The sequence below is a fragment of the Protopterus annectens genome, chromosome 4.part1 (genome assembly GCF_019279795.1).
Source record: "Protopterus annectens isolate FY-2018-M chromosome 4.part1, PAN1.0, whole genome shotgun sequence".
NCBI classification, from domain to species: domain Eukaryota; kingdom Metazoa; phylum Chordata; order Ceratodontiformes; family Protopteridae; genus Protopterus; species Protopterus annectens.
This window is the reverse complement of record NC_056734.1, coordinates 381451203-381468683: the sequence shown is the minus strand read 5'-3', so window position 1 is coordinate 381468683 and position 17481 is coordinate 381451203. Positions and strand designations below refer to the sequence as shown.

Genomic DNA, 17481 nt, shown 5'->3' with positions numbered 1-17481 from the left:
AGAAAGCAGATAAACCTCCATTCAGAAAGCAGAAATACCTCTACCTCTACCTATACCTCCATTCTGTAAGTTCTGCAGCTCAGGCGCAGAAAGCAGAAATACCTCCAACTCGACAAAACCTCCTTTCGGAAAAAGCTCAGGTGCAGAAATACCTCTGTTCCATCAGAAAGCAGAAATAAGCAGCCAACTCCATTCTGTTTCCGTGCTCATAGCCGTTTCATTCAAACAGCCAGCCGGACAGCTGGAGCTGATGTCACCGATGATGTCAGCTCAAAAGCATGAAAGAAAAGAAGTTTAAAAACAAAATCAGGGATGAAGGTATGGTTGGGAGGTATGCTTTTAACTATAAAAGTGAGGGGGCTCCCCCTCGCTCTATGGTTTCGGCACCCATGAAGACAAAGGGTTACAGTGTATGGATGTTGTGGTCAGCCAGTGTGCTAAAAAAAAAAATAAAAATTACAGTGTCAGTCTAAGGTACTAACAAACAACAACAGTGGTACTGAACCAAGTTTTGTTATACTGTTAAAACTGTCTGAACATTAAGGCCTTCCTGACTGTTTAATTTCTGGTTACTACTGTTTTGACTAAAATATTGCCATGTGAAAATAATTACTCTTGTCATGACTAAAACAGAGCTGCTAAAACACAAACCCAGTAATATTAGTAGTTACTGTTACTGTTCTGAGGTGGTGCTGCGGTAGCGTTGTCGCCTCACAGTAAGACGCTGTCCGGTTCGATTCACAGCTAGAGTGTCTTCTGTGTGGAGACATGCGTGAATGGGCATACCTTTGTTGAAGGTTGTGCATCAGGGCTGGTACCTCGGCACGTAAAAATCAACTACCAATCATTAGCGGACCGGAGTTCCGCTGTGGCGACCCCTAACCGGGAAAAGCCGAAAGACACAAACAAACTGTTACTGTTCTGAGATAGTCAGCAGTTTGGATTCAGGGTAAATTTCATTATAAAATTTTGCATTAGCAGGTAAAGAAGCATTTTTTGCTCCTCAGTAGACTTTGTGTTCACTGTTAACTGCTCAGTGGGAAGAGTTCTTAGCCCCCCCCCCCCAAATATACCTTAGATCATAGTACATCCCTTCACAAAGTTTGGTAACAGCAAGAACACCCCACACCTCACTATACTTAACATGGACATTTCACAACAGCTATGCCCCCCCATGAAAAACAGTTTTACCAAAAGGCAGAATAAACTGTGAGGGAAACATGGAAAAATAATTATGTCTAAATTAAGAGTGCAAAGGGAGAACTGAGGAAATCTGGAGAGTCCTAAATTCTAAAAACCTGTTACCTTCCCACAAGAAGGGACTGGTCCAAGTACCCCTATCAGCCATGACCTGAGTACCAAACCATAAAATTAGAATAATAAGCAAATGACAAACAAAATCGCATTTGGCAGACATAGTCAGAGTTAACATAAAACAAACAAAAAAGGCCAAATGAGACTTTAGCTCAAGTTGTTGGTGGAATTATTTTCTGGCAGTTTACAAAGTTTTCATTACATAGTAATGGCACTGCAGTGGCTGTTTGATAGGGAATGATGACAATAAGAGTAAGATATACAGTATTACTTTGTGTATTGAATACAATTTTAGGACAGGCCATTACCATTCGTACTTATTCTCAGAAGACACCACTAGACCAGAGAGAAACCTGCTCTGTCACCCAGAGTTGTAGAGTTACCTGTTACATAGTCTTACCTGCAGCAAAGTAGTGCAAGAAAGTAACGGGTGAGAGTTAGGAAAAGGTGTAGTGAGAGGCCAAATGTCCACAGCGTTATAAATGCAGTCTGTCATTGGAGGAGTAGGCAGAAGGATCTTGAATTCAGCCTTTGTCTAGAAAGCAGGTGTGAGTTTTAAAGGTATTTAATGAGTTTTCTTCTAAAAGTGGCATATTTTGTTACTTAGCTAAAATCAGTAGGAATATAATTTCTGTTACAGTGGGCAATTTTACCGAAGCCTTTTTACCTAAAGCTGTTTTGAGAGGTGGTTGGCATTGCTGCTGTGACTTTTAAGAGAGTAAGGGAAGGGGGATTTTGATGCATTTGTTTAACTGATACCAGTGCTCTAGCTGAGAGAGAGATGTATATTGCATTTAAGGGTGGTATTTTGTGGGGATTGTAAGGAGAGTGCAGCGTGGTGACTGGCATAGCTTATTCAAGTCTTGATATGAAGACATTCTTGGTGAAGGCTTTTCTAGAATTTTTGGTGAAGTGATTAGCGACACAGTAAGAAGCTTTGAGTTGAGCAGTTATTTTTAGGACTATTAGGTTGGTGTGTTGCATGCAAACGTTTGATCAGATAAGATTGAGGATCTTATATTTCTCAACTACATTGATGATGACATCGCTGCTAGTAGCAATAAGTAAAGGAGAGGAAGTGGATGTTTTTTGCTGAGTGAAAACACATGGCTGCTATTTTCAAAGCACCAAGGGTTAGCTTATTGTTGGGAATGAGTTAGACAAGGAGGTAAAGTTTTTTGTTAGGTACCTGGCTGGGATAGGTGTAGAGGAGGGTCCACTTCTGTGCAGGATAATGTCATCTCCTCTAGTGATTCTTCACTTCGACGACTTGCACAGGATCAAAGATATTCCCCATGTGTCATATATTTCAGAAGGCCCTTTGCAGGTAATATGGTGACTGAGAAACTATTTGTAATTCAGCAAGGGTGAATGAAATGCCACCCACTACATTCTGTGGTGTACATTCTGCCTAAAGGCAAAGTCAAAGAAAATACAGATCCATAACCTTTCTGGTACCATATTTTCTGAAAACTTTCTGTTTAGACATTTCTCCAAACTCAAGTTATACTATGTTCCGCTCATCGTGTCCTGATGGGCTGCACTTACCTGGCAGTAAGCACTAATGCCATAATGTAAATGATGTAGAAAACCCACCAAAGTACTAGGGTCTGATATATACTGAATCATGCAAATCAGATTTAAGGTTGTTATCACAACTGGATTTGCCTAGTAATCCAACTTTCCTTTTCAGAAGACTGTGTGGTAGGTAGAGCAGAGAATTAAGGTGATTGGCTTTTAACATCCTGTGGTACAGGGTTTGACTCCCTCAGTCTTCATTTGCTTTCTGTGTGACTTTATGAAAGTCACTTAGCTATTTATTGTAGAGCTATTGGGAATTTCTGCCAATCTCTCTATTGGTCTGCTAAACTGCATACCTACTATGAACCAGTTGCAATATCCATCTCCAAAGTGGAGTAATGCCACCCTGCCTCAAACAAAATGACCAGTAGGAAAGACTTCAATTTCTTAAGAAGGAGACAAGCCCAAAGAAAGTAACATAGTTTGACAACAATACTCTATTAGTAAAATAAACTTTCTTTCTGAAAGATATCTGGAACGCTTTATATAGATTAACTTTGGATTTCAAAAACAAGTGCAGCCAGGTGTGCAAGACAACAGTGATATCTTGTTTATTAAGTGTGCATTGAACACACCCGTGTGTGTACATTTCAATTTCTGATTGTTTTTTGGGTTAGTTCACATTAGTGGATGTGGTGGCATTGTATTTTGAGCTTAAGGTGGCATGTTCCACCTAATACTAGTGACAATGTATGCCACATTGTAATCCGTATAGTGATGCCTATTTATGTGTGTACTGATTCGTTGTTATTAGCAATTGCTCTTAATGTGTCTAAGAATATGACCTCAATGCTAATTTTGATTCAGTATTTGTTCATTGTTATTATGACTATTTTAAACTTTGGGTCTATAAATTACTAGAGGGTTAGACTCCAAAACTAAGCAGAATGTGTGTAAATATTGATGTAAGAGAAAGAAATGTGATGTGGCTTCCATACAGGAATTGAAGATGTAGAACAGGCACAAGTGTTTGGGGTGTGTAGTGGGACCATGTGATTTTTTAGGGGTTGGTGATTTTAATTTATCCTTAGTTAGCTTGGTAAGTAATAAATCAAGTAAGTGATTTGGAAGGGCAGAAGGTCCTCACCAGAGTGAAGATACCTGAAGGTTAATGGATCCTAGACTCAGTGTATGCTCCTAATTATTTCTCCGTCTTCCTTCTTTGCTAACCTCTTCTCCTCTCTAGACAATTTTAATCAACAGAATCATCCGATAAGCTTAGGTGGCTATGTCAGTGTAGTGAATTGTTATATTCTGTACTAATCCTAAGGCAGAGAGGCATATCAAAGCCTTATTACTCTTACAGGAGCATTTTGAAAAATTTTGTTTGTAGGATTCTTGGAGACCTCTTCCGCCTGAAAGATTCATGATATACTTCTACTGTCTTCACTGGTATTGGTCATAGCAGAGTAGACTATATATTTATTTCAGCTATGGTGTCTCAGGCTCTAATATCTGCAGTGACCCTTTCTTGTCCTTTTTCTGACCATCACGCTACACAGCTTGTACTAGACTGGGGTCCATTCAGATCTAATTTAGAACAGATATAGCAGCTTGATTCTGTGTAGTTTATAAAACAATATGTACATGACACAATGACCCACTCAGAATTTATCTCAATGCTTTGCTTTCCTTGGTGGGAGTCACTTAAGATAAACCTTACAGAAAGCTATGCAGTGGCAGTATCAAAATACTTAGGCCCCTTGATAAAATAATTGCAAGGTTTAGAAATACAGGATGTCATGCCTGATTCACCATGGTAGTATTCTTAACAGATGGGTTTTACTCACTGACAACCAGCCGGGGTACTAAAGCTTTACCTTCGTAAGAGGAATGTCAGGGAGATAACCTCAGTTTGTAGACATTAGGATGTAAAAGTGGATGTATGTACAAGATCCTCAGACTATCTCACTACCAGCCCAAATGCAGGTTGTTGTACCCAGAAGACTGTACCAATTTGGTCACTAGGTACTGTAGCTTCGCTTGTTGGATCAGATGAGTGCCCTATTGGGGACCCTCTATTTGCTTGTCTATTTTTTTTTTTTTGGTTAATTATTGTTAGATGTCAGCTAGGAGGGGTAAGTGTGAGTGTGGTAGTCAAATTCCAAACAAAGACTTACACACTGTGTCTGTTTTGTTTAAGGCCCAACATTACCATGAATCTTATTCCATTTGTCAGTCTTTTGTTCCAAAAATCTTGAATGTAGACTGTCCACACTTAATACATTCTGTGAGAAATATTGCCTTAAGCACTTGGCCCAACCCACTATGTCATAGGTTCATAGGTTCATGGTACTAGGCTGTCAGCCCTAGGGCCTATACAAGCCTAGCCATAACAATTCCCTGGCTATTTATTCCCACACTATTTACTTTCCTGGACCCCTGTCTAGCAGGGTGACTGACATGATCCCCAGGGTGAATTTCCTTTCTCCCATCCAATCATCAAGGTTCCTTTTGAAGAGGGCCAAAGAGGCACTCTGCTTGACATTTGTGGGCAGTCTATTCCAGAGTCTGGGGAGTCTCTGGGTCAGGAACCTATCCCTCCAGCATGTTTTGTTTATTGTGATGACAAGGTTTAGATCCCTGGAGTGTGTGGCTCTGAGGGATTGGGATTTCTTTAAGTGTAGCATGTCCAACAGCTCTGGGTTTGACATGGCCTTGTGTGTTAAGCAGAGATCGCCTCGGAGTAGACGATATGCGACAGAGTATAGCTGGAGTTTATTAAGGTGGTCAGCATAGGGCATCTGCTTTAGGCCTGTGATTCTTTTTGTGAGTTATTTCTGAGGCCTTTCCAGTTGTTGCAGATGTCTTGAGAGGTACATACTGAATGGGGCATTGTATTCTGTAATGGGTCTAATGAGGGATGAGTACAGTGGGACAATGACCTGCTTTTTTCTTGATGAAAAGCCCTTAGTGATAAGGTGTGCCATATAGAAGGCGATGTGGTTATTGAAGGTGAAACCACTGTCCACCTGTGTCCCTAAGTCTCTTATCACACTTTCAGTGTTTAGTGTACTGCCACCTATGTCATAATTCATGGGTACATGTTTTTTCCCAAAGGGGATAAATATACATTTCTTGACATTGAGCTTGAGCCCATGGCTCTGTGGCACCAAGTATCTGTTTCTGTAAGGCCCTTTTGTAGAGTATGCACATCATTTGGGGATTCAATAATGGCTCCCAGTTTGCAGTCATCTGCAAACTTTGTTAGCCAGAGTCCCTTAGTGTTGGTCAGTACTTCAGAGAAGTAAATGCCAAACGAGAGGTCCCAGGACTGAACCCTGAGGTACTCCACTTGTCACTTGTCTGGAGCTGGATTTGGAGTCAGCTACTTTTACAGTGTGGGTTCTGTCAGTAAGCCAGTTGGCACCCCATCGAGTGACATAGGGATTAATGCCCAGCTTAGTAAGTTTATGTATGATTCCAGAGTGGGGTATGGTGTCAAAGGCCTTGGCAAGGTCCAGATAGGCTATGTGGACTGCCTCACCCTTGTCCACGGCTCTAGAGACTGATTCGAAAAAGTCAATCAGGTTCAGGAGACAAGATCGGCCCTTCACGAAACCAAACTGGGTGGAGTCCAGTGTTTTAAGGTTGTCAATGTCTTTGTTTATAAGTTCCATGATAATACGTTCTATGATCTTGTAGATCAGGCTCATCAGACTGATGGAGCTGTAGTTCCCAGGATCTAAGGTGGATCCCCCCTGTGGAGTGGGATAACTGTAGCTGTGCGCCATTCAGTGGGCACAAAGCCTGAGGCGAGGGTATGATTAAACATGACACTTAGGTGAGGTGCCAGTTCATTCTGTAGCTCATGTAGTACACAGCTCGGGATGTCATCTGGTCCCATGGACGCTGTATTCTTAGCTTTGGAGAGTGCGTTTTTTACCTGTGTGGCCGTTATTACCGGAATTTGGCAATCTTCCAGAAGTAGGCCTCCCACCTGTGAAGAAAAGAGACAAAAAGAGAATTCTTCAGCTATTGTCTTGGAATCAGACATACCTGCTGTGGTGGTCAAACCCACTGTATGACCATCGACTTCTCACAAGCCCTTTACTGTGACCCTGCCAGAGTATGGCTACTGAGGCCTTGCAGATGACAGAACCCTACAAAGAACTGCGGATCATTGTATCAGAAACATTATGGAATCCCTCAAGTCCTTGTGATGAAGAGATTTCTCAACCCCCATAGAAATGCGACAAGGTTCAGAGCCTCTTAAGCTAATTCAGGTGGACATCATCCCAAAAAAGGAAAAAACTCAAAACACATGACATCACTATCTGCATCCAAGGAAAATGAGTGGTTTGATTTCTCTCAAGGACTTTTTAAGGCAATCATGTCCCTGAAGCCCCCTTCCTTTGTGACTTCTCAAACCACACCGCATAAGCAGGCATTGGATTCCTCTTCCTCTGATGAGGAACTGGATAGGGATTTGGACTACTCCCTATACTATTCATCCCAGTTACATTCTCCTGAACAGATTTCTCCATATGAAAGAGACATTCTTTCTCCAGACTCCCTCATGGAAGAGGCCTCTTTTGGAAAAATTTTACAGAGCCAAGTGTCTAAGGTGCAAAAAAGCTATTACAGTTTAAGATGGACACTCTTGCTCCCCCCTCCAGTCCCCCCTGTGTTGGAGGATTACCTTTCAGGTTAATTCCTCAGCTTCTGACTCTCAGCCGCCTGTGCCAAAAAGACCACATAGTTTCTACAAAGTTCCTGATAATCTTAAGTACCTATAAAAAAATCTTGTGGCAGTTCCAGCTGCAGTCTCTCCCTAACTTTGGGCAAACCTTCCAAGTTACTCCTGGCACTAATGTCCTTCCTAATTGTAAAGATAGTCTAACAATGGACAGCTGGGGCAAGAAAGTTTACACCTCCTCCTCACTAGCATTTAGGGCCATAAATTATCAAACTCAAATGACATAATTCTTACTCTCAGCCTTACAGTCCTTAAGCAAGACTATCATGGAGCCACAGACTCCAGAATCAAAATACCTCATTAAGTATTTAGTGGCCCAGACTTCTCAAGTAGCTATGATGTTGTGGATGCCAACTAGGGTGGCTGCCACTGATTAGAAGATATACCTGGTTAAGGAGCCAACCTATCCATGAAGATTTAAAATCTAAGATTTTAGACTCTCCCTTGTTTAGCAGTCACCTTTTTGGTCCCCAAGCTGATAGTCTGTTCAAGGCTTTCCAGGAGGAGGGAAAAAATATGAAAGATTGCATCCAAATCCCGATGACCACTATTCCCAGATACCACAGAAATTATCCATCTAAGTACACCTTTTTCACTCAAGAGGGAAACTAGAACTCCTCATAGACAAAGGAAAGCTCCCAAGAGAAGATTTCCAGAGATAGCTCAGAGGGATACTCCTTCTGGGATTCCTCTGTTTAGTAGCAGGCCATCGTTACTATTTTCCACTCCTTCCCTCCAGTCTCCATCCTGCCACTCCACAATCATAAAAGACACTATCCCCTTTCCTGTCTGGGAAACAGTAATATCAGACAAGTGGGTACTAACCATTATCAAGGAGAGTTACTCCATGTCCTGCGAGAACATTCCAACTCCAGGGGGTACCCTTCCAACCAGATACATCTCATACTGCCCATTGTTCAAGACTTAACCCTCTCATGAAACAATTGAACCAGTTCCCACATCCTATACAAAAAAGGGATTTCATTCTAGGCTCTTCCTAGCTCCCAGAAATGGATGGTCATTGGAGGCCCATCTGGGACCCCTCCCAGTTAAACAGTTTTCCAAGAGTACCTTCCTTTAAATGCTGTCCCAGAAAACTCTTCTACCTTTTCTTCTCCCTCATTCTTTCATTGTATCCTTAGACTTAAAGGATGCTTATCTTCATATTCCCATCTGCCCTGCTTGCACAAAATATCTGAAGTTCTTTAGTGGGTCATGAGTTTTTCAGTTTACTGCTTTACCCTTTGGTCTGTCTATGGCTCCAAGGGTGTTCACAAAGTGTCTGGCCCCAGTAGTGGTTTTCTGTCACACTCAGAGCATTGAAATTTTCCCATACCCAGACGACTTTCTACTTTTTGCTGTATCCAGGAACATTTTTCTAAATCACCTTCATTACACAGTACAAAATTTGACCCTGCTGGGGTTCACTATCAACTACAGAAAATCCCAGCTCACCCCCCTTCCACCAACTGACATTCGAGGGATGCCAACTTGACATATCTTCCAGGCATGCCTCCATTCCTCAAGAGAATGTCACTTCTCAAGCCATCGAGTTTCTCCACCTTTCCACTCAGGATCACTGCTTAGCCAGACAAGCTCTCAGGACCTTGGGACTTATGGCTGCCACCATCCTTATGTTACCCTTTGCCAGGTTATACATCAGGAAAATACAGTGGTACCCAAAATCGGTGTGGTCTTAACACCCCCTTCTTCCCATGTATCAAGAAAGACCTCCTTTGGTAGCACAATCAAGTTACAATCAACCAAGGTCTTCCATTTATTCCAGCCACACACAACCAAGTTCTGTTTACAGATGCCTCAGATATGGTGTGGGGGCTTGGACAGGGAATCCCAGAGTTCAGGAGAGTAGCCTGCCCATGTTTTAAAAGAACACATCAACTTAAAAGAAGTAAAGGCACTTCTTCAAGCCCTGTAGATCTTCTCACATCTTTGGAAACCAGGCACTCTTCTTGTGCACACGGACAGCACCACGGTAACGTGATACATAAAAAGGGAGGCACAAGGTCCTACCCTCTGTGCAGACCAACACTGAGGTTTGGCACCTAGCATCCCAAATGAATCTGGTATTCTCAGCCACATACATTCCCTCCCAAAAGAATGTGCTGACTTACTCTAAGCAGGGACTTAGAAGATCCTCATGAATGGTCATTAAACACAGAGGTGTTCAAGACCATCACTCTCAGATGAGGACCTCTCAGGTGGACCTCTTTGCCTCTCCCAAAAAGCACCTGCTTCCCATGTTCTGCACAAGGGCCCCAACATGTTCAGCTTGAAGGACAGTTGCCTTCTCTTTCACATGGGCAGGGAAGTCCCTTTATGCATATTCACCTCTACCTCAGCTAACAAGGCTCCTCCTCAAGACTCAGAGAGAGTACTTGAAACTTCTACTTCTGGCACCATTCTGACCATGACATCACTGGATTCATCTCCTATTTCACCTAACAAAGGGAAAGTTCTGGAGAACTGCTCAAAAATCAGACCTAATCACTTAACAGAAAGTGCTACTTCTTCACCACAATCTCATTTTTCTCAACCTGACCCTTTATATAATCGGATTTAATCCCTACCAGACACAAATATTCTGAAGAGGTGATTTGGATTCTATAAGAAGCAAGAAAACCTAACACCAGAAAGTCTCACATGGCCAAGTGAAAAAGATTTTCCATCTGGTGCATTAAATACAAACTCCAACCCCACAGTCCTACAATACTTATGTGATTGTTTACACTTGGGGTTGCCCTCCTTGTACATTAAAACTCACTTATCAGATATTAATGCTTGTCTACCTCTGAAGTCCACCTCTGACATCCAGGACAGAGGTTAAACTTTTCATAAGGGAAGTTTTACACATTAACCCCCCCCCCCAAGAAACCTATTGCTGCTCCTTGGGACTTTAACTTTGTTTTGGAAAAGCTAATTTTACCCTCTTTTGAGCCAGCTGCCTCAGCTAACGTAGAATTCTACAGTTGGAAAACAAAGCTCCTCTTGGCATTGATTTCAGCCCACAGGGTCTCAGAACTACAAGCTAGATAGGGTAAGCCTCGGGACCAATCCATTCTTCATGACAAAAATGGTTAGCGAACTTATGCTTAACCAAGTGATCAACCTGCTTTCCTTCTCCAATCCCCAGAATAGAGTGGGGAAAGAATACTGCACTCTTTAGACATTCACAGACAATTGAAGTTTTACCTGGATAAAATAAAACTAAGACATCAGAAAATAAATCATCTGTTTCATTCATGTAATCCAGATTAGGCCAACCAGTTTTCAAACAATATTGCCTCCTGGATTACAAAGGCTGTTTTCTTCTACTATTCTCATATTGAAAAGACTCAACCTTACTGCCCAAAAGCCCACTCCACTCAAGCAGTAGGTGGTTTCTACAAAGGTATAGACAGACACCAGGTCCATTTTAGAAGCCGCCACCTTGTTTTCTGTTCACACCTTCACAAAACACTACAAGCTACACTCCTTCTGCAGGTCCAGGGCTGTGTTTGCTGGAATTCTTCTGTTTGGCCTCCTGGACTCTTTGTTTGCTTTTCCTTCAAGCCTGCCACCCTTCCGTCTCTACATCTCTGGGAATCACCCATCTGTTAAGAATACTGCAACACTGACTTAGTCAGGACATAGTAGAGTTGTTTAAGAACTTACAGTAACAGTAGATATCCTGCTGATCACTGTTGGCATATTCCTTTCTTCCCATCCCCCCACCCCCTTTTTTTTGCTCTCATTTCTCATTGGTATTAACACTTCACCTTTCCTACACACACAAACAAATTCTACACCACAGGATCGTATTTTCAGAGGGGGAACTTGTTTACCTGGTTCAACTTAAGCCCCTCCTAGCTCACCTTTCTCTTCCGTGGTCTTCTTCAGGCCAGTGCTGGCTTGGAGATAATCTGAGGATCTTGTGCAGATGTCCACTTTTTTATTGCAATGCCTACAAGGTGAGGTCATCACCTGGACGTACATTGTACAAAGGTAATGGTTTGGTACCCCAGCCAGATAACAGCAGATGAGAACCTATCTGTTAAGAATACTGCAACAGTGATCAGTAGGGCATCTACTGTTATGGTAAGTTCTTACACAAGTGTACTGTCTCTGACCTTTGAGCCAGTGCAGTTGTTTAGAATTAGTAACAAAAGTCTGTTACAAAGATGCAAGATTCTTAAAAGGCAACTAAGTGAGCAGCTGTTAGAGCTGCCTTGTATTTAAAAAGAACGGCTTTGCAAGTTAGGGTGAGCTTAGATAAACCCAGAAGTTACTGGCTTATAAGTTTCAGTGGGGCAGCAGTGGTTGCAAATTGAATAGTTAAAAACAGTGAAGGGAAGGCCTTTAGTAGACCCTTTAGCCATAAATGAAGAGTTTGTTAAGTTCTAGACCACTTTGTGGGAGTCTCTGCCTAGAAACAAGCCCCCCCCCCCCCTTAAATGACTGGCCAGCCCTCCTCAGTGAGTTAGTCTTTCCTCAACTAACAGAGGACCAGAAGAAATGCTTAGATAAGCAACTCATAAGAGATAAGAGAAACATTAAAATCATCCCCTTTGGGGAAAGGCTCCAAGTCCAATTGGCTTAATGGTCAATCTTTATAAATTCCTACAGTAGCAGGTGACACCTATTCTTCTGGATTTGTTTAATGTTGTCCAGAATTCTGAGGAAATGCCACTGTCTTTCAGGGAATCATGACAGGCACAATTTAAAAGCTGTGTTCTCCCACAAGAATAACAAAGTTTAGGATCTCTGTGGTAATCCACATCTTCCCAACATGTGTCAACCAAAGTAATGCTAAACAAATGAACAGCCAAATAAATTTAAAGTCCAGTAGAAGACACCAACCCCCAATCCAAACCCATAAAGAGTCCAGTCTCTCTTTTTTTCTAGATGCTTTTTGCCTCTGTGCTTGCTGACCATCAAACGTCCCACTGTCTGCCTTGAGCTTGTGTTTTTATATGCTGGAAACCCGCAGCACATAGATGAGACCAAGCCAGAGGGGCTGTCATACAGGCATCCATAGAGGTGATTTGTACCTTCGCCAACAATGAGGGTGTTTCTAAAAGAGCCTTAAACCTATTCATGGTGGCTACTCAAGCACCTGCATCACCATAGGGCGTCTTATACCCTATCATGGATGTTGTTTCTTCCACCCACAATCTAGTAGGGCTGCTATCACTTGCTGTGGATAAGCAAGCCCATGTACTGTGTCCTACCTATTTCAGTGCTGTGTAAGCCTCTGCTTGCAAGGTTGTGATTGAGTGGACCATAATAGTCTCTTCCCCCAAGATGGATGAGATAACATCATCTGCTCACACCCAACCTCTCCTGCCAAACTGTTCCAGTGTTAGAGCCACTAGATAACCTTGGGTTATCTTTCTCCTAACTGTGGTTTTATTCTTGTGTGCCACAGAGCTAGGCTAATCTAGAGTCTTAATCTGCAGAGCATCTAACATTGTGATTGCAAAGCATCATGGATACCCTGTTCAGTAACAGAATCAGTAAGAAACCTTTGATGTACCAAGCATCTGCTCATCTGGTCAGATTAACAAAGTCTTGAAAAGCATAACACTTTCTTAACGCATCATTATGTTTTTATGCTTCTCACAGAAGGAACCAACATGGCTAAGGGCAGTAGGAATAATCTGAAAAAAATACCAAAGGATGGCTGCTTAGCAATGTAAAACAAGCAGCACAAAGACTAGAAAGAAATGTCCAAAGGGTGAAGCATATTTGAGAAAAACATCAGTCAGTCAGGAACCAAAATGCAAAACTAAAACTGTGAGAATATTCAAACGCACATAGTACAAACTGATAACCAAAAAAGTGTATGTAGTGTGGACCAAATCAGATGGAAACCACTGGACATTCTACCAAATGTGTTAACAATACCCTTTTTAAACACAGTAAGAAATATCTGCACTTTGAAAAATTTAAGTTTGATATAATAAAAAAAATTAACATCTGTTCTAAGGGAGGTGATTGGGAGATGTCTCTTGAGGACAAGGAACTTTTCTTGGCAACATAAAGTGAATGCCCTGGGTTGAATGAGAATGTCTCGATTTTGGGATCACTACTAAATCCCAAATACTTACAATACCGAAGACCGGAATCCCAAGACCAGATAACCGAAAGACGAGAAGACTGGAAGACCAGAAGTGTGAAATTTAAAATACCAAACACTACCCGAAACATACACCACACACATAGACACACCTTCACCCAAAACACAAACACACAAAGCTGCACCCCCCTATTTAAATATTCTAACTCCTAGTTTGCACTATACAGACAAACACATGAAAACACCACTACACACCTACATACCCCGCACACACACACACATCACTGACAAAACACACACTTACACACACACTAAAGCCCCTAACCAACACAACCATAGATACTTACCTAACCTCCTAACATCTCCGTACTTCACAATTTTGAAATTTGCGCTTCTGATCTTTTCTTCTTTCTGGTATCTGGTCTCGGGATTCCGGTCTTCGGTATTGTAAGTATTCGGGATTTAGTAGTGATCCCCTCGATTTTACCTGCATTGAACCTGAGATCAGCTAAGTTGTGGTAATTTTTTTTTATAAACAAGAAACATCTTTATTAAATCATCACTTATGACCTAGACAATCTTACATTTATATACATGAAAATAAACCATATTGACATAATCCTAGTTGCAAGCATTTTACATCACAAACCATATTGACATAATTCCGGTTGCAAAGATTATACATCAGCTATAATCTACCCAATTATTGTCAGTCAGATGTTACATAGCTCATTCAAATTCTGCCTTATTTTAAACCTCATTCCTCCCCTGTATGTATTGTTCCCACAATTCCCATTTTTCCTATGTAATTTGCTCCTACCCTTTTCTAAATATCCCAATTCCAGTTGTGTTATCTCTGTTTCTATATTCACTACTTTTAGTACAGTCAGTTTAGACTTTGGTTTACATTTTCTAGTAATTTCTTTTTTTGTCAGCCACCTTAATTAGACTCAGCAAGGCCTTACTATGTGTAGACAATTCCGATTCTTTATCATACCTCAGAAAAATAATTTCCTTAGTTATACCAACTTGCTCACCCAGTGTCTCTGACAGAGCAGTCTGCAGGGAATCTTTAAAGTCTGCCAACTCATTACACTCCCAGAAAATGTTCCCAGTTACCTGTTTTTTCCCCACCACACCTCCTACATTTGCTGCATACCTGAGTAAAAATTTGCTGGAGTCTACCTGGGGTATAAAAATATCTGTGTAAACATTTCCAAGTAAAAATTTCAAATCTTTTAGATTTTGTTGCATATGTGGGAGTGATACAGCTAAGTTGTAATACTGAATCATGCACATAAGTTTCACTGTGGATGTTTTACGTTTGTATTGCTTAGTTTTGTGTGTTTAATTAGGCATAATGATATCATAAGCAATGGTGTTTTCAGTAAAATACAATGTAGTGGTGCTTTAAATGATACACGTATCTGATTGGTTAGCACACAAATAGGATGTGTTTTTTGCTGTCTTACGAAGAAGTTTTGCATCTTACAAAATGAAAGTACTTAACTATCACATTTATTATTAAAAACTTTGGATTATCTCCGCTGGTTTCTGTCTGATTTGGTCCATACTACACATATCTTTTTAGTAAATAAAATTTCCTGTAAGCAAAGATACAAAAGCTTTGTCTTGGGTGAAGAGGATTTAAAACAGGACTTGCTCTTGAATGGGAGGGTCAGTAGGCATGTCAGTTCTTCCAGATACCGTGTGCACTTGGTCAGGTTTCAGAACAACACAGCACTACTAGTCATTACCAGCATCATTGGGAGACATAGCTAGTGTCATCTTCTCTCCAGGACTCACCTCAGGCTGCACAGCAGTGCAGGCTTCCACCTTTTTCACAATGGTATGCCATAAGAGATCCAAGGGGTTTGGGATGCTTCAGGATCAACTTGTTGCAAAACCATCTCCATTGGAAAACCAGAGGTCTCTATTTCAGTAACCACAATTGCCTCAAACTCAAACATTTACATTTCAGTCAAACATTACAGTCAGCAGCAGACTGATTTCCACTTCATAACCATAAATGAGTTGAGGATTTTCCCTGGTGCTTTGGCAACATTTCATCCATCTGTGCAAATACTACCTCAGATCTCCTGTGCAAAGAGCCTCATGCCTTGTGAGACTAATCTGGTCAACAAAAATAAAACAAAATAGTGTTGGCTTTTTCATTTGCTTGTTTTTTCATCAGGTACTTGTTTAGGGTAACATGTTTTATGCTTTTTCATAGCCTGGCAGAAATCAGTTTTGTATCATTTTGGTTAAGTTTTGCTACACTTCTGCATTAAGTTTCTAGAGAATAACTAACATTAGCTGTACTATTTTTAAAACCAGGCATGAACTTTTAGAAGAGGCTAGACGGAAGGGCCTTCCATTTGCCCAGTGGGATGGACCAACTGTTGTTGCTTGGCTGGAGGTAAGAAAGATTGTTTTGGTGTCATCTTAGTACCCTGCCTTACTAGTGATGCAGGGTCTGTCATCATTGTTACTTTGGTGTTTTTTGCATGGACCCCATTTTACTGTCTTCATTCTATCTGCAATTCCTTGTGTACCTTTTATGGTATTCTTAGTGTCCCATCTTTATGTCCTTTTCCACATAACTTTTCACCTCTGAAAACTTTCTCTTTGTTTCTTTGTGTCTCTCTTGTCATCAGTATATTCAGATTGAGAGCTAATGCCTGCTTCAGGGTAATTTGGGATGTCGCATGTCTTCATTTTTTTGACTTTGAAATTTATATTGTCAGAGAGGTGTCACTGTCGTTTCGCCATCTGCTGACTGTATTAATGAGTTTTAAGTTCCTATCTACCAAAGATTCAGAATAATGTCTAAGCTTTGATAATGCTCTTTAACTACAGGGGGAAGGAACAATGATGCTCAGGTTTTATGTTTCTGAACACTGAACACAGAATACTGTCATATAGTTTCATCTACTGCATTGGAAGATGTGTGTACCACTGTTAATAATGAAAAAAAGCATGTCAAGAAACCAAGTGTTTACATACGCATCATAGGAAATATTAAATTAATTTGTTCACTGTTAAGAATTCTAAAGTGGTATGAAAAGCTTGATAATAAATGTGATTCTCTTCCTGTTAGCTGTGGGTAGGAATGCCAGCGTGGTACGTTGCTGCCTGCCGTGCCAATGTCAAAAGTGGCGCCATCATGTCTGCCTTATCTGACACAGAAATTCAGAGAGAAATTGGAATTAGTAATCCTTTGCATCGTCTTAAACTTCGCCTTGCCATCCAAGAGATGGTATCACTGACAAGCCCGTCCGCACCACCTACTTCTCGAACGGTAAGCATGCTGAACTTAGAAGTGAATGGTGCACGTTATGTTGCAGTTATCTCACGTAATAAATACACAACTGCTGCATTTACCATTTTACGTGGTTTGCACTACCAAAACTTGTTTTGGAAATTACATGCGTGACTCATATTGTGCAGAGACTGATTTGCAGTTGTAAATTATATTGAATTAGTGTTGTCCTCAATTTGCACAATGGGGACCAGCAAGCATTTACAAAATACCAAACAAATATATGTTGTTTTGTCTTAAAAAAGTACATATAGAGTAACACTGCTATTTGTTATGAGTACAGTATGATATCCTGTGAGTTGCATTTAACCGTTGTACATTTTAATTAACACTGCTGAAATGATACTTTGTTTCTCTAACATTTTAAGTTTTCACAAATGGTGATCCAAAATGATGACGTGTTTGCTGTAAATAGTACTAATGCTTGTTTTTGCATTGGAAACACTGTACTGGTAGAATCTGTAGTATTTGTTTACTAATAGCCTTGTG

General features: G+C 40.9%; 1 protein-coding gene across 1 annotated transcript in view; it reads left to right on the top strand.

The window, feature by feature from the left end:
* PPFIA4 (PTPRF interacting protein alpha 4) overlaps positions 1-17481 on the top strand; it is a 1641692-nt gene that overhangs the window by 1435117 nt on the left and 189094 nt on the right. Inside the window, exons 21-22 of the mRNA XM_044070202.1 lie at positions 16008-16089; positions 16771-16971. Of these exons, the coding sequence (XP_043926137.1) occupies positions 16008-16089; positions 16771-16971 (283 nt within the window). The remainder of the gene's footprint in view (positions 1-16007; positions 16090-16770; positions 16972-17481) is intronic.